Consider the following 20,282-nt stretch of genomic DNA (forward strand, 5'->3'; position numbering starts at 1 on the left):
CCCGTCCTGCTCGCCGCTCTGCAGGCTCCCGATGCAGCTGGAGGTTTGGGATAGGAGAAGGAGGGGGATGCAAGGAGGGGGGAGAGAGAGAGAGGTAGAGACAGAGTGAGAGAGAGAGAGAGAGAGAGAGAGAGAGAATTGCAGCAGCGAGCCCTTCCACTCTGCTGCTGATGAGGCAAGCTAGAGAGTGTGTGTGTGTGTGTGTGTGTGTGTGTGTGCGTGCTTCACAGCAGCAGCTCTCTCTCTCTTGTGCACACATTCTTATACACACTTTATATTAAAGGTGCTCTATATGATTTCCAGAGCATTAATATATCATCATCAACTATTGTTTATGTAAAGATATAGAGGAGTAATGTCTACCTGAGCAGAGAATTAAGTCTCTTTCCCTCTGTGTGTTTGTGCATGTGAGCGTGCCCCACTGGCTAGCTAATGGCCGCTCTCATACGGTGGCTACAGCTGATCTGGACCGCCGTCGCCATGGAAGCGTAGCACCCGCCCTCTGGTTTCTCCCCAGGTTAACACTGTTAGCTCTGTCAGCACCGTTACCTTTGTTTTCAGTGTTAGCACCGTTAGCTACGAGCTGCCGGCTCAGCCGTCGCCATGTTGAGAGCCATGTGGAAGCAATAGAAATGCTCCCAGTCTTTAACAATGGGTAAAATGACAGTAATATGAAAGTTGTCACTCGTACTTTTGGCCTCTTTTAGCTCATGATTTTGTTCTTAGAGCACTTGTTTCCAGCAGCAGCAGGGAGTTGTTTTTTAGCAACAATAAGCTCTACTACTGCCGACACTAAAGCAGTTATAGTATGTATGAAATGACGATGTGAAAGGGGTTCTCTTGTACTGAGGAACCTACAGGGAATTATCGCCTGAATCAGCAGCTCTCCTCATAGTGAGTTTGAGCTCGTTGTCCATTGTCCGGCCCGCAACTTCAGTGTTTTAGTCACTCTCATAGCACTGTGTTCTGCTGCAGCACGCAGAGAAAAAGCTCCAAGGAACCACTGTTCACTACCTGCTCAGCAGCACACAGCAGACAGACCCAGTTAGAGACTAGCAGGGGGAACAAAGTGGAGCATTTAGCAGCTAAAGAGACAGATATGTACCAACAGGCCAGAGATAAAAATGTGAAGGAATAGGTGGCTTAGATTTGACTTCAAATGAATGCAAATGTTACTGTGTGTCTGCTGGATATGGACAGTAAATTAACTTAATAAGGTGTGATCATCACAATTATCTGAGGCTGCCGTATAACTAGACAATGAAAGCAGTTTGATGTTCCTCTAATGTGATGTAGCAATGAAAACACACTATAATAGGTTTACAGCTTTTAATGTTCATTTGCTTATCGTCAGCAATATGGTAAATGGACTTGCATTTAAATATATATATATCATTTACAGCCTCTAGAATAATTTGGTGTGTGGAAGTGGGTTTGCTTTCAATGTGACAACCAAAACCACAACCACTCAGAGACATGTGACAGAAACCAGTTTCTCTTTTTTTCTTTTCTTTGCTTAACCTTCAGACTTCTCTTCAGATACAATCAAAGAAACACAAAACAAATTTAAAAAATATACATTTACAGTTTAACAAAATCTTCATGATCAGGATTATTTACAACTTGCAAAGGAACAATATGAGCAAAGCAACTTGATTAAATAACACCTACATCTTCTCTTCATGACTCATAGCCTATAAATGACTCATTATGAAAACCACAGAGCGGTTATCATATGAAACCGTCAATAACCGACAGTAACACTGATCGGATCCCCCCTCCCATCTCACTCTTCTTTCCCTTTCTAATGTGCCCTTAATTGCACATTAAACTAAAAGGTGCTCGGTGAAACCATGCCTAGACTGCGCTAGTAGTAATAGTGGAAATTCATTGAAAATGCAAAACATGAACACAAAGGTGGCCGCATGCACCTCGTGGTTATGTTGATTTATATAGTCGCATGTTACACAGAGGACACAGAGAATCAGGGTGACTTACAGTAAAGGCTGCAATAGTCGGAAGTATTACTCTAACATTATGCATTACACATGATTGAGGAGATGACAACGTGAAAAATACTTCTCTTTTTACTGTTAGCTCTACTGTAGGTTAACATTTTGTGGGTATTTTATGATAATGTCCTTTCTTCAGTCGTGATCTTCTGTGTTATATACTGCTCTTAATTACTGCTTTTTCAAATGTTACATTAGAGACCTCGATAAGATATATAGATCACTTCTCTCGTCATGATTTCCTTAAATGATGACGTGTTGGTTTCCTGTGTTCACAGTCACAGTTGTTGTTGCCCAGAAACCAGTGAAAGTGGATGCGTTGTGGGGGGTTGGGGGCTTAAGCTCTCTTATGGTTGTCAAAAGCCATCAACTCCAGATAGAGTGAGGGAGTTTGCAGGATGGTCTTGACTGTGGTTAGCAGCCTCTGAATTGTTAATATTCAGCAGCGGGTCATTGGTTTGTGAAGAGGTCGCTGAGACAGAGTTTTCAACAGTCTCTGGAGCATCTCCTGTGTCTTTAATTTCTGGAACAACCACAGCAGTCCCGTTGCTCTCTTCTACATCTTTTCCATCCACCTCTCGGCCAAATGTGCCCCCATGATTTTGTTCTCCAAATGTAGTAGCTTGCGTCATGTCTGCCATCTCCTCGTCTCTCTCTGGGAGCATGGACAACCTTTTGGACAGCCGCTGAGGCAGGAAGCTGGAAAGAGAAATTCGGTTGGATGACCTCAGTGTTACCTGGCCGTTGTCAGCTCCCCCCTCAAGAAATGGTGAAGGACCAGCCCAGTCTCCAGTTGTTACCTGCTGCCTCTGAAGCTTCCGTTTCTTTATATAGATGGCCAGGAATCCTACCATCATCAATAGCAGGGCTCCACCTATTATCCCTGCCACTGCTTTGCCGTCGTTTGTTCCCTTTTTGGACTTTTCTGGAGGATCCTGTCTGTCCTTTGCCTTGGTGATGTGGATGAACGGTGTCTTTGTTGTGGCTATTGAACTTTTGTATAAACCCGTGGACGGCGTAGCATCATCACCTGTGACTGAGCTTGTGCTGGTAGATTTGTGTTCAACAGGCTCGGAAGATGTGTTTGTAGCAGAGGTGAGGTTTGTAGACGGCGTTGGACGTGTAAATGGACGGGTCGTTGTAGCGTTGGTGAACTGGCTTTGGTTGGAGCTGCTTGGCGTCGACGGTACCCATGTAGCTGTGGTTGGGATGCTGGCGTGACTGGTTACAACCGTCGTTGCTGATGTTGCAACTTTAAATTGTATTTCTGTTGTGGACTTCATGCCTACTGTTGAGCTATTTAACTGAGACGATGTGGAAGTGGTTGGCGTTGCTGATGTTTGCGTTGCTGCGGCTTGCATAGCTGGTGAGAATGTCTCAGAAGGCGTTGTTGGAGTAGTTTGCAGTGAGGGTTTAGCGCTGAGTTTTTCTTCTGTTGGATTTGCATAAACTACGATAGACTGTGTGACGTTAGGACCTGGATTTAGACTGGACGCCTCCCGTGTTCCCAGCTGGTCGGGAGTGAACTTATTTGGTGTTGTTGCCATTACATTGGTGAAGTTGTTATTCTGGTCAGACGTCACCGTGCTGCTCGCTGTCAGCTGCAGCAGCCATATGAAAATCAGGCTTACGAAATTGATGGTCATTGTTTTTCTTCTCTCTTCTGGCCGGTTGCTGCGTCTTTGTAGCTAGAAGAGAGGAAGTTATTTAGTCAGAGATGGAAAGCATGCAATCTGAAGCAATGTGGTGTTGTGAAATGTAGCTGGTGCTGCATCGCTTCCTCAAAATGCCACTCTAAATAGGCATATGTCTCCTGGGTACGTACAGGGTGTATGTAAAGCACTACAGTTTCTTCTGACTTATACATTCATCTCTCTTTAGTAACATACAACAATATTAAAATATCATCATTTAAATTAGGTGTCCTGTTTAATCAAGAAAGTAAACGTTGGCTTTGATAATAATTATTTTTGTTGTTTGTTTCTTATTTTTCTTATCAACTTCATCATTATCATTTATCAATACGAAATTACTCCAGGTTACTTTAGTTGTGATTGTGAGCAGATCAAATATATACAAGTTGTCTGTAAATAGATCAGGACACTTTTATGTGGACACTTTGCCCCATTTTTAGCCCCCGCAATTAGGTGGACCTAAGGCTATATTAATAACTCAAATGAGTAAAATGTACTTACCGATGACTTTAGACAGATAACCTCCGTAACTCGTTAGCTCACGTCCTTCCAGGATGTATTAAAAGTTTAGTATTTTAAGGATATTATGCGGCTGCTTGTCTGGCAGGATGTCCCCTGAATGAAAGCAGGAACTCGGGGCATGGAGGCTCCTCTCTGCTCAGATCTTGACTCTTTTTGACTCACTTTCAGGAAGTGTGACATGTGAAACTGATGACAACCCTCTGCATTCTCACTCCGCTGTGCTAAACGTAGTAGTTCATGTACCAAACCAAAGCCTTATTACATGAACTTAGTACATGTACAGAACTGAACTGAATCAACATTTGTAGAAATCCAACATGTCCAGTACCTTGACTTTAATGATCTGCAAGACAAAATCATTTAAACTTGTACAGTACATGTAGGCCTGATGGCTTGCACATGCTATTAAGGTCCTTGCAGCCATTAAATTCACACCATTCATACAGAGCCCTTTCTTCTGCTGAGTCGTCAAGTATGGTGAACAGAGCAACAGATGCACATCCACGTCAGGGTCCATGTACCTGCTATCTTCAGATAGGCACTTGAACATGCACATGACTGACTTTTCAGTGACTCAACCCGGCACAAATCAAACACATGCCATGTGCGAAGATGCTACAGAGCTTTTCAGACACGACTGATAAAAGCGAATCACTTCAATGAAGAAGTAAAGTAACTATCGATGTGTCTCAGGGTTTTAGAAAGACGGCCAATTAGCTTTAAAAACAGGAGATTTTAGAAATCTACATGTGAGTAAATATTTTGTCTTGTTTACATATTCAGCCTTTCAACCTTTTATTTCATTAGAATACATTTAATACATGACTCCTTTCTTTACAGGGATTGTATAAAGGCCATAAAGTACGCAGAGGTTGCGTTAACTGAATATTTTCCGTCATTGACCAAATTTTTTAAACAAAGACGGAAAGATCCGAACACTGAGGGTAATCTACAAACACATGATTGTACATCAACAACTTTATGTCTGCTCTGTACTGAAGCTGCCTGGGTAAAAGCCCAGTGTTGCTCACACAGTAAATGATAGAGTGATAAACTTTGTGGTGTTGTCTGCTCATGCAGAAGATTAACCTCAATCTAATTGGGACACCCACAGTGTAGCATATGTTATGTCTTAACTGTATTTCTTTACAATTACAACCCCCCCCAAACCTCTATGGAGCAGCAGGTGTGTTAGGTAGTCACATTTAGTCATGACCAGTGAATAATGTTGTTCTCCATAATAATAATGATAAGAAGAAGAAACTTAGCATGTTTTATTTCTGCTTACCACACCTTCAATACTTCAGTACCATCTGGCTAATCATTTCTTACAATGATGCTTCAATGTGTTTTTATAACTATACACTCCCTAAAGAAACCAATATAACTGAATGGCATAGAGTTTATGGATTGATTGATTGACACAAGACATTGACACAATTCAAAAATCTATTTATTTTAACAGGCTCTGTTTCATGTGTTATGAAAGGACAGCGGTATTAGTCTGCAGTACAGGAGACCATAGACAGCTAAACTGTCAACAAGGATTTATTAATACATCAAGGACTATTAGCAGGCATTGTACCAAACTCTCTGAACCATCATTTCAACATGGATTTGGCAGCACTCGAGGGTCCCCGGTGTCAAATCTAGGAACAGGTCTTGGCATCTCTTTTGATACTTGTAAAGTGTGTTGATCTACTTGTTACCTTTTTATCTGCTTCTTAAATATATTTTGTCTGTTCATTTATGTCGTAAAACCAGAAAACTGAGCCACATCGAACAGTCTTACGGCAAATGTTGAAGCAAGGGTGTAAAAATATGTATCATATTAGATGTTGAGAAGTTATACTTAACTAATTCTTATGGAAATATGTACACCTCACTCTTTTACCGCCTCAAGCGGCTTTACAGAGTGTACAGCATACACCTCAGATGAGGGAAAACTCCAGAAAAAACTTAAACGGGAAAAAAATAGAAGAAAGTTCAGAAAGAGCAACCGAGGAGGTGTTTATAATTACAGAGTTTTATGATAAGAATAATGTTGCCGACTGAACAACAGAGAGGTCTTCTCGGTCATCTTATTGTCAGACACAAGAAACAAATATTTTAAATTGAGTCTTTTTCTATACGTTTTTCTAAATGGTATAGTAATTTTGAACAAAACATCAAAATATCTACACGTTACCAGGACTGGGTTAAACCACAATAGTTTTTTGGTCCTGACTAAAATGTGCATAGCACTGAGTAAAACAGATATTGAATGAATTGACGGATTTGTAAACTTCCTGATAATTAGATAAAAGTATAATTTTGCATGATTTACACTATATACAAGATATATAACATTTGACAACTTTGGTTTCTATTTCTCAAAGAAAGGTATCGAAAAATGATCTTTTTGGTTTGGGTGCAATATCTCTGGTATTGTATACTGGATTTCAAACGATGCCCAGGTGGCCCTACATGTTTTAGTTAGGTTTTAGTTAAATTCTATGAGGTGAAATAAACTAGAAAGAACGTAAATATAACACATCAGCTGAACTGACTGGTTGCTGTTTGTATCTGGGGCTGGAGTTTACCTCCTCACACAACGAGGGGCATGTCCTCTAGATCCCTGGGAATCTCCAGACAGGAATCTCTGGAGCTGGAGCTCTGCATCAGACCGGTTGTCTCTTCAGGGTCAAAAGCCGTGGCCCCTTTCTCAAGTCCTGCCCCAGCCTCTTCCCTTTCAACCTGCCTCTCTTCCTCCATCTCGCTGTCTGCTCTCACCTCCTCGAGCATGACACTGGCATCGCACGGCCCGACCAGTCCTCCGGCCTCTGGATTGTCGACGCCCCAGTAGCCCGTACCGCTCACCAAGTCCATGTTGGACCGGGAGGTTCGAGGGGCATAAACCCGGCGCTGCATCTGGCACACCTGGCATGCCAATACCACGACGGCGACTAGCAGGCAGACAATCAGCCCCCCTGCTGAGCCTATAGCTATCAAACCCATCTCGGTGTCGATAAGGCAGTCGGCACGAGTGCCGTTGGTGTCTAGGTCCGGTGAGTCAGTGCGGCCAATGGTAGTGAGGCTGGGCTCCACAGCAGGGGTTGAGCTGCCACCTTGATCTCCTGCTCTTTGCGAATACGTCTTCATGGTTGACAGGTCTCTGTCTGCATCAGTCGGACCGAACTGCAGCTGGTTGAGCAGGAGAAACAGCCAGAGAGAAGTTCTGGTGCCTTCCATTGTGCTCTGTAATTAAAAGCAGAAATGTAGCATCACTGTTTAAGGTGAAGATGAACTGACGGTACTGAACTGCTCTTAGCCCTGATGAAGCTGCTACTTAAGTACTTACATAATGCAACTGCAAAAACAATTGAGACCAGAAAGTTGATTTCTATAGTTAAGCTTATTTTAAAAGTTTAACTTTTAACGTAAGTGTGATTTTGCATTGGCAATACTTACTTGACGTAGTCTTATGTGGAGGTCTTGGTGGAGGGATGGAGTGAGACACCTGCTGCAGACAGACTCTTGAGATGCTCTGAACTCACTTCCTGTCCCCCTCTCTGGGTCTTTTTCTGGCCGGGTTATTTCGGGGCCCCTCGTTGACGCCACAGATGCCTATTAGCTATTACAAGAAAAGAGAGACAAAAAAGAAATGTCGTTTCTCAGAAGTCAAATAGACTTTCACTAGTCTAACACATGATGCTGTGAACAGTTTTAGGCATGCTCAGCTACACAGCTACATTTACTACAGAAGGCCTGAATTTGAATTTGACCTTGTCTGATTTTTTTATCTCCTTTCTTTAGGTTCAAAACCGGCCAGATCAATGGTGACCTACTCATCTACCATGTCCTCCTCACTCTCAAACCCTACTACGCTAAGCCCTACGAGATAGTTGTGGACTTGACACATGTAGGACCCAGCAATCGCTTCAAGACCGACTTCCTGTCCAAGTGGTTTGTGGTCTTTCCTGGCTTTGCCTATGAAAATGTAGCAGCCGTCTTTGTCTACAACTGCAACACCTGGGTGAGGGAGTACACCAAGTACCACGAGCGGCTACTGACGGGCTTGAAGGGCAGCAAGCGGCTCCAGTTCATCGACTCGCCGGCTAAGCTGGCCGAGCACATCGAACCCGACCAACAGAAGCTACCTGCAGCCACACTGACCCTGGAGGAAGATCTTAAAGTGTTCCATAATGCCCTCAAGCTGGCCCATAAAGACACCAAGGTCTCAATAAAGGTGAGGATGCAGCCATAGGGCAGCGGTAGCTCAGTCTGTAGGGGAACCGGAAGGTCAAGGTTCAAGTCCCCGCACGGACCAAGTACGGATTTACTTTACTGTTACATTTACACAGCAGTTTGTACTAAAAGATGCTGAATATGTTTTAGTCTGAAAGGATTAGATCAGAGAAGGTTAGTACGATCATTAGAGAAGTCTTGGGTTTCCTAAAACAACGTATGTTTTTTCTTGCTGATCAGGTGGGCTCGACTGCGGTTCAGGTGACCTCAGCCGAGCGGACGCGTGTCCTCGGCCAGCCCGTCTTCCTCAACGACGTCTACTACGCCTCAGAGATCGAGGAGATTTGCCTGGTGGATGAGAGCCAGTTCACCCTCACCATGGCCAACCAGGGCACGCCGCTCACATTCATGCACCAGGAGTGCGACGCCATTGTCCAGTCCATCATCCACATCCGAACACGCTGGGAGCTGTCGCAGCCCGACTCCATCCCACAGCACACCAAAATTCGACCAAAAGACGTTCCCGGCACTCTGCTCAACATCGCTCTGCTGAACCTGGGCAGTTCTGACCCCAGCCTCAGGTCAGTCCTGCACGGCATTTAGAGTTATTCTAGCAAGACGTTTCCACATTAAAAAAAAACAGTAAGCTCACCAGCTTTAATGAAAAAAGTGGGGCTGTAGAACAAAGGAGAGTCTGATCACTGTATTTGAGACATCAACGATTTTTCTTTTTGCCAAACAAGTTGTAATTTGTGCAGTGGACTTCCAGCTGGAGGAAGTGACATGTCAACAATGTCAAATCCATATTGTTGTTTAAACTGCAGCAAAGCAGATGCTCTCTTTCCGGAGAAAGATAACTGTTTGGTGTCTTTTTCTTTTGTATCAGGAATCCTTATTCCTAGTACCAAAATGTCAAGACAGTTGTGTTTTTTGGCTGCAAATGTAAAATGAACTTGTGTGGCTTTAGCTTAACATTAAATTACGCTACATGGAGACTGTTATTTCTGCCCATATCTGTTAGGGGAAAAAAGACAAGTGAGGAATGGTAAGACTTGAAAGCACTTCTCTTGACAGGACTTAACACCTCTGACTTGTTGTCCATCCCACATCCAGGTCTGCGGCTTACAATCTATTGTGTGCTCTGACCTGCACCTTCAACCTAAAGATAGAGGGCCAGCTGCTGGAGACGTCAGGCCTCTGCATCCCAGCTAACAACACCCTCTTCATAGTCTCCATCAGCAAGACTCTGGCTGCCAACGAGCCACATCTGACACTGGAGTTTCTGGAGGAGTGCATTTCAGGCTTCAGCAAGTCCAGTAAGTCCACTTAACACAGCTGCTGGAAGGCATACACATGCTCTCATATATACACCGTCCTCATACAGCTGGGTCATTCTCTTGTTACTCTTTCTGAATCTAATAGACACATTGGGCTCATATGGGGTTTGTTGTGTTTGCACATAACCGCCTTTTTTCGGGGTTTGTGCAAATATGTTGTTGGGCACAATAGAGATTTTACTAATAGGCCACATATTCATTACACAAAATGATCATCATCTCAGCTCAGTGGAAATGAGACTGGTCCCTCATTTAAGACAATCGCTAAGAATCTGAAAGCCCTGCGCTCCCACTAAAGACACTAAAAACAGCTAAACAGCACTCTGAGTTAGTTATGGAAAGTCGTAAAAAGGTCACGATGAATCCTTGTTGGTAGCCGTATGTGAAGCAGGTGTCATGTTGCTAGTGTGTTAGAGCGATGATGCGTTGTGCTGCACTGAGCTGGTCTAGTTGTCTCCGCCGCTGCAGCTCTTTAATGTGTTGCCAGTGTTTCTGCTTTAGTTTCACTCTCATGGATGACCGTTCTTTTGTTTTGGTCGATTATGATTGACTGGATTCTCTCTCACTACACACATACCGTATGTCGGGTGTTCAAGTCGTCCTGCCCTCTTTTAAACCGCTCTGTAATACCACACAATAAGGCTAGGTGACACAGCAAATCCCACATTTGATGCAACCAAGAGCATACATTTGTTAGACATGTTTGTTATTAATGCTGTGATATCATATAGTGAACTTGGCTGTAGGCTACCTTGCATTAAAAACTATGTGTATTGACGGAGTGTTGTTTTTCTATTGTAGGTATTGAGCTGAAGCATCTGTGCTTGGAGTACATGACACCGTGGCTGCTAAACCTGGTTCGCTTCTGTAAGCACAACGATGACGCCAAGCGCCAGCGCGTCACCGCCATATTGGACAAACTCATCACCATGACGATCAACGAAAAGCAGATGTATCCCTCCATCCAGGCCAAGATCTGGGGCAGCCTGGGCCAGGTGAGTCTACCACACCAGCAGCCCGATGAGTAGACGACGTGTTGTGGATTTGACCTCTAACTTCCTCACTGTGTCCTCAGATAACCGACCTGCTGGATGTGGTGTTGGACAGCTTTATCAAGACCAGTGCCACGGGAGGCCTGGGCTCCATCAAAGCAGAGGTCATGGCTGATACTGCAGTGGCTCTGGCTTCAGGGAATGTCAAACTGGTCTCCAGCAAGGTGAGCTAATATATTCTGGAATAGTGTCTGCAGAGTTACCTGTGTTCAGCACGAAGACACATTTTGTTCATTGAATATATACATGTATATAGCCACTGAAAACCACCCAGACAGAAGCTTGTTGGCTCAGTTTCTGTGGTTCCTGCATCAAAATGAGCATGTTGAAGAGGCGCCGCCTTCTTTCTATATGTTGGCTAAACTTAACATATCTACCTCGACTACTTCTGTCTGTATGGAGCATCTGGTGTGTTCTTACGAGCATCAATTGACACAAGGCTACGCAATGTGATCAGTGTGTGTGATGCACTATAAGGATGGCGTTTCCCTGCCAGCCATTTTTTGAATGCAGCAGAGAGAATTGATGGAGGAAGAAAAAGGCTAAGCAGCAACAGCAACCGCATGAGAACCCTAACCCCCGACATCTTCTTGTGACTTTTTGCAAGATAACCACAGCAGCTTGAGCTAAAAGTAGCGTGTCTTTTGTTCCCTACTTTCATTTCAAAGTGCACCAGAATGCTCCATTTACACATTCAAATTGTACAAATCGGTTTGGTAATCCCCCCCAACCTCAGCTACCCGGGTCACGATAGTTTCACACCACATTTTAGACAACATACCTGTAACATGAAATATATCTACTGACTTGTTGCTACATTCAGTTTAAATAATACTTTTCCATATTGTTAAAGTAAGCACATGTTATATTCCATAACATTAATACAAGACTATTGTATTACAGCATTGACATTGTTGTATTTATTATAGCGAAGTGACAAGATGAATGAATGAATTACATTTTTGTTAAAGGTTATTAGAAATCGGCATTAAATGTAATAATTACTTACTTACTAATGGAAGAAATAAATCCAATGCTGTATATCACTCCTGACTATTCAAAGAAACCAACTCATTCACTCACTATCCATCGGCTGTGTGCTCTGGATCCAAATTCAGCCTGTTACTCAGATAGACAAACACAACATAGACCGCAGACACAATAGAAAAGCCAGGCCCCGGCTCCTATTATGGCAGACACCAGCACTACACTGAATGGTGGCCATTGTGAAGGTTGTTGACGAAGAAAAGCCAGTCAGTGTTTAAGCTGAAGTGCTGCTCGCCCACCGCACTGATTTTGTGTTGTTTTAACAAAGTGTTGTACTGAATTTAAGAATATCAAATTGCAAACTGTACATATCTGTTGGACCATACATGAATCTTAATGTCGGTGTTATCCACAGGGTTACTGTCTGATGTCATGGCAAGACAGCCCACTTCTTCACAATGGTGCCTTGTCCGCTGCTCTTGAACTCTTTTGTTTCCCAGAATTGAATACACGCTATTTTCTAATTGGTTTTGACCATCGCCATACTGTCACATGTATCAGCTCCATAACTAAAAAGACTGTTTTATGTTCTTCTACGTTTGGGCACAGTAGATTTCACCACAACTTCTACATGAAGACATTGTATGTGTGAGCTAGACAGCTTTCCGAGCTTGAGAAGTTATTTATGTAGTTTTGGACCCGGCCGTCATGTTGAAAGCTGTCGAGACAAAACCAAGCACCGCCCACCGGCCGGAGCAAATGTTCTAATTTTACAGCTGAACAGTACACTAAAATACGATTCTGACAACATCTGTGGAGAGAAATAAACATTACAGTAACAGAATATTGATTAATATTTGATCAGCGTCGCCTAGGTTGACCGTTTGATCAGAGTTCACCAGCTGATTGACAGCTGCTGTAGAGACTCCTCGGCTCTGATTGGTTGTTTTCCTTCGGCTGCGATGGAATCTTGTAAATGGTCTTTAGGGGGAGACAGCAGGTCAACAGTAGATGTCAAATAGAAGTGGTGTACATCATCTGAAAGCTGGGAACCTGAAGATTAATTTGAGATGCAGCTCAGCACTGTGTGTCAAGTTGTTCTAGTTATAAATCAGAAATAAACATGAAATATTTAATGAATTCATGTGTATAAGGGTTTAGAACATGATGATAGAAGTATATGATGTCTATCACCATGCTCTATTATGTCTCATAAGATTTTGCAGCAGTTTTGGGGTTGATACCATTTGTTAAACAGATTTGGGGCTAAATTTAACAATTTCTTACCACTGGAAAATTTATAAAATTGATCAATAATCCCTCCAAAATACCACATTAAGACACCAAGACCTTGAGGAACACCATAGAAAAAGCCATGCTGTGATTTGGGATCAAAAACTTAAATCATCATGTATCACCAGCTGCAGTTTTTGAGCACAAAACAGACAACTGAGTCCCCAGTTCACCATCAGGGAGAGTTACTGTAGCAGCCATGACGCTGCGTGTAGTGTCGAGGACACATGCAACCACTTTCCCAGTAAAAGTCTCCACCGCATCATTTAGTTTAGCTGTGTGGTTGTCAGCTGTGTGTCAGCCGGCGTAACGTTAGCAGTGTCTGACAGACCGTGTGTGTGTGGCGGTGGTGAGTGTGGGGTTATAAATGGGAACGTAGCAGTACAGTGTGTGTACAGTTTATTTGTGGACCCTAGGAAGAATAGCTGCTGCTAAGCAAAAGCTAATGGGGATCTAAATAAACAAACAAACAAACAAATTTGTCGGTGAATAAATGCTACAACTCCTCAGACCCAAACCAAGCTGCTGTATCTGTAACACCGGCTCAGACTCTCTTAAGGTGGACTGTTAAGGTGGACCAGCTATTCTCCTGGAAGTGACAAGCCTGCCCTCAGTTTTGCTCAGCTTTTTATTTAATTTTATCTCAGGAGGTTTATGATGGATTTGGTCGTATGGACATATTTGTTGCCACCGAGGTGTATTGTATTGTAATGAGACTGTATGATATTTGTCATGATAGCTGCCTGCACAGAGTTTTGTCCGTAGTGTTTCAATGGTGGTCTTCTCTTGTTCTTTGTGGCAGGTTATTGGTCGCATGTGTAAGATCATAGACAAGACGTGCCTGTCGCCAACGCCCACACTGGAGCAGCACCTGATGTGGGACGACATCGCCATCTTGGCACGCTACATGCTCATGCTGTCCTTCAACAATTCCCTGGATGTCGCAGCCCACCTGCCCTACCTGTTCCACGTGGTGACCCTGCTGGTAGCCACCGGGCCGCTGTCCCTTAGGGCCTCCACCCACGGTTTGGTCATCAACATCATCCACTCCCTCTGCACCTGCTCGCAGCTCAACTTCAGTGGTGAGGAACTTACTGTGGCCGTTTGATTTGACCAGCAGCGTGCTGTTGCAGTATGGATGAGAGATTTGTCTTCCAGTTTATGGGAATGGTGTAGATGACTCGTATGAGAGCAATCTGAAAGCGAGGTGTACTCAAAACAGAGTTTGTGTCCTATCAAAATAAAATGTGCGTTGTCGTGTTCAATGATTTCAGAGGAGACAAAGCAGGTTCTGAGGCTGAGCCTGACGGAGTTCTCCCTGCCCAAGTTCTACCTGCTGTTCGGCATCAGCAAAGTCAAGTCAGCCGCCGTCATCGCCTTCCGCTCCAGCTACAGAGACCGCTCCTTCTCACCAGGCTCCTACGAGAGGGAGACGTTTGCCCTGTCCTCCCTGGAGACCGTCACCGAGGCCTTACTGGAGATCATGGAGGTCAGCTGACAAAACTGTTCTTCACTCGTGCATTTATTTCATATAAGAAAACCCAAAGATCCCAGCAAGAGTTGGGAGATATGACAGAAAATGTTATAATAAAAATGTCCATGTCCTGCGATAATAATCTCTGTTACAATACTGTGTATTCAGTGTGTTAAATGCTTAATTTGATTGTGGAACAAAACAACCGAAATGCAACAAGAAAATTCTTAATATTTTTATCAATATAAAACTCTTTGCTGCAATTTAGATAGTTGATAAGCAGCCGGCCAAATGTGATGTTCTCTGTTCTTGACCTGTTAACAGTTCAATAATAGATCTGCCAAATCTATCAAAATGAAAACATGTCTCACAACTTGCATTGCCGCTCACACTGGTCTACAACTGTCTGTGCATTCTCACAGTCAGAGATTTGCCAACTCTGTCAGTTTCTTTAAGTCTGTTTGCTCTCCGTTTTCTTTCTCCAGGCTTGTATGAGGGACATCCCAGCCTGCAAGTGGTTGGACCAGTGGACAGAGCTCGCACAGAAGTATGAACCTCCTTCATCTTATTTTAATGCATTCATGTTAAAGCTAGGGTTGGTAATGTATTTTAGAAACGTTTTTGTGTTATATAAGTTGAAATTCTCTTTACATTCCGACAGCAATCGATAAATCAAATCCTCTGACAAAAAAAAAGGGAAAAATCTGTGGCTGTCGCAGGACTGTAATAATCCCGCCCAATCATTTCATTCAGCCTGAATGAAATGCTTTGGAGGTAGACCTGAAGGGACGGACAGTCAGTGTTGCCGACTTGGTGACTTTCTCTCTAGATTTAGGGACTTTTGGAGCTTTCATTGGAGAAGAGTTGGAAACACTGGGCTGGGTTTTTCGGTTGGATACTTTTAATAATCTAGCGTACTCTTGCCGGTTTCTCCAATGTTGCCAACCTCCACCTTCTAAGAACATGAATGTGCAGCGTGTAACTTACTGTATGTGTGTGTTTGGATTCCAGGTTTGCATTCCAGTACAACCCGTCTCTCCAGCCCAGAGCGCTGGTGGTGTTCGGCTGCATCAGTAAGAGGGTGAGCCACGGACAGATCAAGCAGATCATCCGAATCCTCAGCAAGGCCAGCCCTCTGCTCAGCATAGACCGGGTGAGAGTGCACATTCACTCATATGACCCTCTCTGTCAAACCTATGCTCTAAACCATCAACATGACATGTGTTTCAGTTCATTGAAAATCAATAGAAGGCACCCAGTACAGTGCACATTCAGTCCACCAACGCTGTGCTGTTGGCTAGTTAGGCTACTTCACCTTCACTTGTGAAAGTCTTATTATGGATTATTATGGAGTATGATACCAAAAGGTTAAAGATTTTCTTCACTCCTCTGTTCTGAAAACATATTTGTAGAGCCCTAACTCTCTAATGAACATCATGCTGTATTGAAAAAAAGACTTGAAACTAGCGATTGAGACCGTAAACTCATGTTTACAATGTTTACTGAGGTAATAAATCAAGTGAGAAGTAGGGTCATTTTCTCATAAACTTCTATACAACCAGAGGAGTCGCCCCCTGCTGGCTGTTCGAAAGAATGCAGGTTGAAGGCACTTCAGCATTGGCCTCTCAGACCTGGAGTTTGCCTCTTGCTTTATACAGAGACATTTGATTGAATGTTACTTTCATGTAGTATTAGTTGGATTGGTATTTGTAACAGCTAATCAGTACAGTGAAGGCGGTGATGAATATGTTGTTTAATGACTTTCTTTGTCCCTCCTCTCCCTCCACACTTGCTCCTTCTCTCACTTCCCTCTTCATCACAGGGTCTGGAGAGCTGTCTGAAGGGGCCGGACAATTACAACAGCCAAGTGTTGATAGAGGCCACAGTCATTGCTCTGACCAAGCTGCAGCCGCTACTCAGCAAGGTATGAGATCCACCTGCAGCCACCTGCATTATCTATGCCAAGCTAAATCAAATATCAAGATAAGTTCTACAATAGTTCTAAATTAGCTGAATGATCAGCAGTTCAGTAGTGAATCTCTGTTCATCTCTCCATAATGGGGGTAGATTTGTCTCAATAATATTTGTGCGAACAAATCGGCAATCTGTGTGTAAATGTGTCCCGCTAGGGATTTGAATGAAATGTTTTGAAGGGGTGGGGTGTGGCACAATGAACAATAGACAGATTTTGGTGGCGATCCAGATCATGATCAACTGTAGATTCAGCATTTTTTTCACATTAAACTCGGTGAAATTACAGTTGAGTTCGACCAAAGCACACTTAGTGATTGTTGGAAAGAGTAACGACGACGGTTTAGGTGAGTTTTATTTTGTTTCTGTCCAGTTTGAATGTTTTACGATGCTCCGCTACGTTCAGCTGATCTCAACATAAACAAAAATAAACGTGGATGATGGCGCAAGCTGAACGGAGAGGGCGGAACATTCATACTCGGGCAGCTTGGCAGAGGTCTGCGCTCTCCGAGTGCCATTCTAGTTTAATTGTAAATTAATTTAATGTATTTTGTTTTTGTATTTGCAGATCTGTTTAATATTTGCAAAATAGTTTATACATTTTTTTTGTATTTGTGGAAGGTGTTTATGTTTACAGGCATTTACACACAGGTTGTCGATTTGTTCACACAAATAATAATGAGACAAATCTACCCCCATACTCCGTTGTCACTTCAACAGAAATGTATTTTTATTGAAGTCGTTGACAATAGCACAACTCTTCTTCGCTGTGTTGGACCAGTCACACTGTGTATCAGCTACTGTCCTAACAAGCCCACCCTGTGTGTGTGTGTGTGTGTGTGTGTCTGCAGGAGTCTCCCATGCACAAAGCTCTGTTCTGGGTGGCTGTAGCTGTGCTGCAGCTGGATGAAGTCAACCTGTACTCTGCTGGAACCGCCCTGATGGAGCAGAACCTCCACACTCTGGACACAATGCGCGTCTTCAATGACAAGGTAAAACACACATACAAACACGTTCTATACACCCCTGAAGACACTACAGTAGGTCTCCTCTGCTCAAACATCCCCACAGTTTGATGTTGTGTGAACTAAAAGCCAACACAGTACTCATAATGGGTTTGGACTGCTCACTCAGGCTGCAATCAGAGGTTTTCAAGGACACACACGTGAAAAAAAGTTATTTTAAAAGTACTTTTCAAATGGAAACGCCCACTCAGCTGTCGCAAAACCAAAGTAGGCTAATCTAAAAGGTTATGAATAGTGTGAATGCTAATATTAGCTGAGTTAAAGTTAGCGCTGTTTGTGCGTTTATGCAGATTTTCAGTGGGTGAATGCATGCTCATGATTGGATGAGAGTATTACTCATAGAGTCCAGTAGAGGGCGGAGCCTGTGTGAGTTAGAACGTTAATACACTGACTATAAGGATGTATATTATACTGTACACGTAGCTGAGTTATCATGCAGACAGTAGCAAAATAATTATCAAAAATATGTCTGATTAATATTTTATTCATTCATCGTCTCTTAAAAAAAAACTGATGTAACAAGATAATAGACCCTATTTGTCAGATGCCTGATGATCAGAAAAATACTGTACCTTAAATTCAAGGATTGCTGTGACACACCGATTAATTTAATCTCTGTATGTCACAACTTTTACTTTAAGTACTTGACTTAAAACTTTAAAATGGTTATGATATGGATTTTCATCACTCGAGTAATATAGAAGATAATCACTGGCAGATGTATTTGTATGATCAGTGTGGGGCAAGGGAAATAATTGAAATGATTTACAGACTGTAACGACAGTTATAGACTGTAACAAGAGTCTGTAACGTTAGTTGAACCATTTTCTCACTCATGCATGGCTATTAAAGTAAATAGAAAATATAAAACGGCCAAATAACAAGATAACAGATAGATAGATAGTAACTTTATTGATCCCGAGGGAAATTCAAGTTTCCAATATCACAGTTCCATAGTGCAAACATATTAGTAAAAAGGCACAAGTAAGTAGTACAAAGTACATATAAAAGAAAAATATACCAGATATCAAAATACCAGGAGATGAGGAAACTGTTAAAAATGAATATAATGCAGGGTAACAACTGAGATACAGGACTATTAAAAATGTGAACATAATGCAAAAAGTGATATAGTGCTGGATAATAAAATACAGGAGATATAGAGACCAGGAGATTAAGAAATGTCAAATATGGAATATAATGCGGGATAAGAACTGAGGTAGAGAGTTTTTAAAAGTAGACTAAAGTGCAGAATAAAGCGGTACATTGATTGTAGAATACAGTAGAAGAAGTCTATAAAGGTGCAGAGTAGAGCTGTTTGTGCTGTGCAGAATTAAAAAAGTAGCTCAGTCTATTAAAGTGCACTTTGTGCATTATCTGTCCTGCAGACAAGATGCTTTCACTTCAAGAGTTGTACTGCTGTGAAAAGACTTTTTCAATCTGCAGAGTTTACAGAGCACCACGTTGTTGGCTCTCTGTCTAAAATACTTCCAAACTCCAGAGGATTGGGGGGAGAGGTTTTTGGTTGTGTCTAGGAGAAAGCAAACTGCAAAATCTGATCTGAGATCTGCAAAAACTTGCAAAACTCTCACGAGACTCGCTGCCCGACGACCTGTCCTAACCTTAACCATTTGAGTTCAATGCCTAACCTCTCTCAATGTCCCGTAGGTGTGAATGTGAGTGTGAATGGTTGTCTGTCTCTGTGTCAGCCCTGTGATAGTCTCGCCCAATGTCAGCTGGGATCGGCTCCAGCCACCCCCCCGCGGTTACAGATAATGGATGGATGGATGGACAATTATGAGAATTATAATACTCTGTGGCCTTGCAAAAAATGTTGTGTGACCAGCAGTTGAGAATTATTGTTATAAAGCATTATGAATATTTCTGACATTGCATGTTTTTAAAATGACAACATGACTCAATACAGCTTCCTCATTCCCACCTTCTCCTCCTAATGTGCTCCTCCAGAGTCCAGAAGAAGTATTCATGGAGATCAGATGTCCTTTAGAATGGCACTGTAAGCAGATGGATCACTTTGTGGGCCTCAACTTTAGTGCCAACTTCAACTTTGCACTGGTGGGCCACCTACTCAAAGGTAACGCTGCTGCTGAGATGAGCATTTACAGGCAGTCCTTCAGTGGTTTTTGATGAATCATTGGGTGCACATGTTCACATCAATCACATAACGAAGAAACAGATTGATAAACAGTAAAAACGCTAAATGTAACTCTAAATCACACTGATTCATCTAGTAAGTATGCACATAACAAGGTGCTGAGCACAGTTCAATTCTGCAGTGTTTCAGGAAGAAAGTCCGAGTCAACTTCAACACCACATGTAGTCTCATTGTTCTCTCTTTCTGATTGTTTTACGCCAAGACCTTTGGCTCAGTGTCTCGTCTGTCTTTATGTGTCCAACTTGTGTCTCTAGGCTACAGACACCCATCAGCCACCACAGTAGCAAGGACGGTGAGAATCCTACACACACTTCTGGCTCTCATCAGCAAACATCTGAAATGTGACAAGTTCGAGGTCAACACCCAGAGTGTGGCCTATCTAGCTGGTACGTAATACATCCTGATACATCCTCATGTATACTTTATACTATATCTATGATTTCCTAAAATTCTATTCAGATTTAATATCAATTTTTATGGGTCTGTCTTGCTATCGTCGATGACCGTCATTC

The 20,282-nt window shown here is 42.7% G+C and overlaps 3 protein-coding genes across 5 annotated transcripts in view; 1 reads left to right on the plus strand and 2 right to left on the minus strand.

Annotated features, from left to right (window-relative positions):
• Positions 1-20,282, plus strand: part of nf1a (neurofibromin 1a) — an 80,560-nt gene that overhangs the window by 54,773 nt on the left and 5,505 nt on the right. For all 3 annotated transcript variants that reach the window (XM_074639962.1, XM_074639964.1, XM_074639963.1), the window contains 13 exons: positions 8,024-8,456; positions 8,696-9,036; positions 9,569-9,771; positions 10,594-10,787; positions 10,868-11,008; positions 13,927-14,206; positions 14,399-14,613; positions 15,084-15,145; positions 15,610-15,751; positions 16,421-16,522; positions 17,421-17,561; positions 19,563-19,689; positions 20,025-20,156. In XM_074639962.1, coding sequence (XP_074496063.1) covers positions 8,024-8,456; positions 8,696-9,036; positions 9,569-9,771; positions 10,594-10,787; positions 10,868-11,008; positions 13,927-14,206; positions 14,399-14,613; positions 15,084-15,145; positions 15,610-15,751; positions 16,421-16,522; positions 17,421-17,561; positions 19,563-19,689; positions 20,025-20,156 — 2,513 coding nt within the window. The remainder of the gene's footprint in view (positions 1-8,023; positions 8,457-8,695; positions 9,037-9,568; positions 9,772-10,593; positions 10,788-10,867; positions 11,009-13,926; positions 14,207-14,398; positions 14,614-15,083; positions 15,146-15,609; positions 15,752-16,420; positions 16,523-17,420; positions 17,562-19,562; positions 19,690-20,024; positions 20,157-20,282) is intronic.
• Positions 1,315-4,366, minus strand: evi2b (ecotropic viral integration site 2B). Its single transcript, XM_074639961.1, has 2 exons — positions 4,208-4,366; positions 1,315-3,700 (listed from the first exon to the last, which is right to left on the minus strand). Exon 2 carries the CDS (start codon positions 3,656-3,658, stop codon positions 2,369-2,371), a length of 1,290 nt encoding a protein of 429 aa, XP_074496062.1. The 5' UTR covers positions 3,659-3,700; positions 4,208-4,366; the 3' UTR covers positions 1,315-2,368.
• Positions 6,670-7,813, minus strand: LOC141770457 (uncharacterized). The gene is made up of 2 exons (XM_074639966.1): positions 7,679-7,813; positions 6,670-7,465 (listed from the first exon to the last, which is right to left on the minus strand). Exon 2 carries the CDS (start codon positions 7,457-7,459, stop codon positions 6,815-6,817), a length of 645 nt encoding a protein of 214 aa, XP_074496067.1. The 5' UTR covers positions 7,460-7,465; positions 7,679-7,813; the 3' UTR covers positions 6,670-6,814.

This window comes from Sebastes fasciatus, chromosome 7 (assembly GCF_043250625.1).
Source record: "Sebastes fasciatus isolate fSebFas1 chromosome 7, fSebFas1.pri, whole genome shotgun sequence".
In the NCBI taxonomy this organism is placed as follows: domain Eukaryota; kingdom Metazoa; phylum Chordata; class Actinopteri; order Perciformes; family Sebastidae; genus Sebastes; species Sebastes fasciatus.

What these genes read in the sequence shown, in the direction of transcription:
- evi2b (XM_074639961.1), bottom strand. Translation starts at nt 3,658, where the DNA reads ATGACCATCAATTTCGTAAGCCTGATTTTCATATGGCTGCTGCAGCTG.
- LOC141770457 (XM_074639966.1), bottom strand. Translation starts at nt 7,459, where the DNA reads ATGGAAGGCACCAGAACTTCTCTCTGGCTGTTTCTCCTGCTCAACCAG.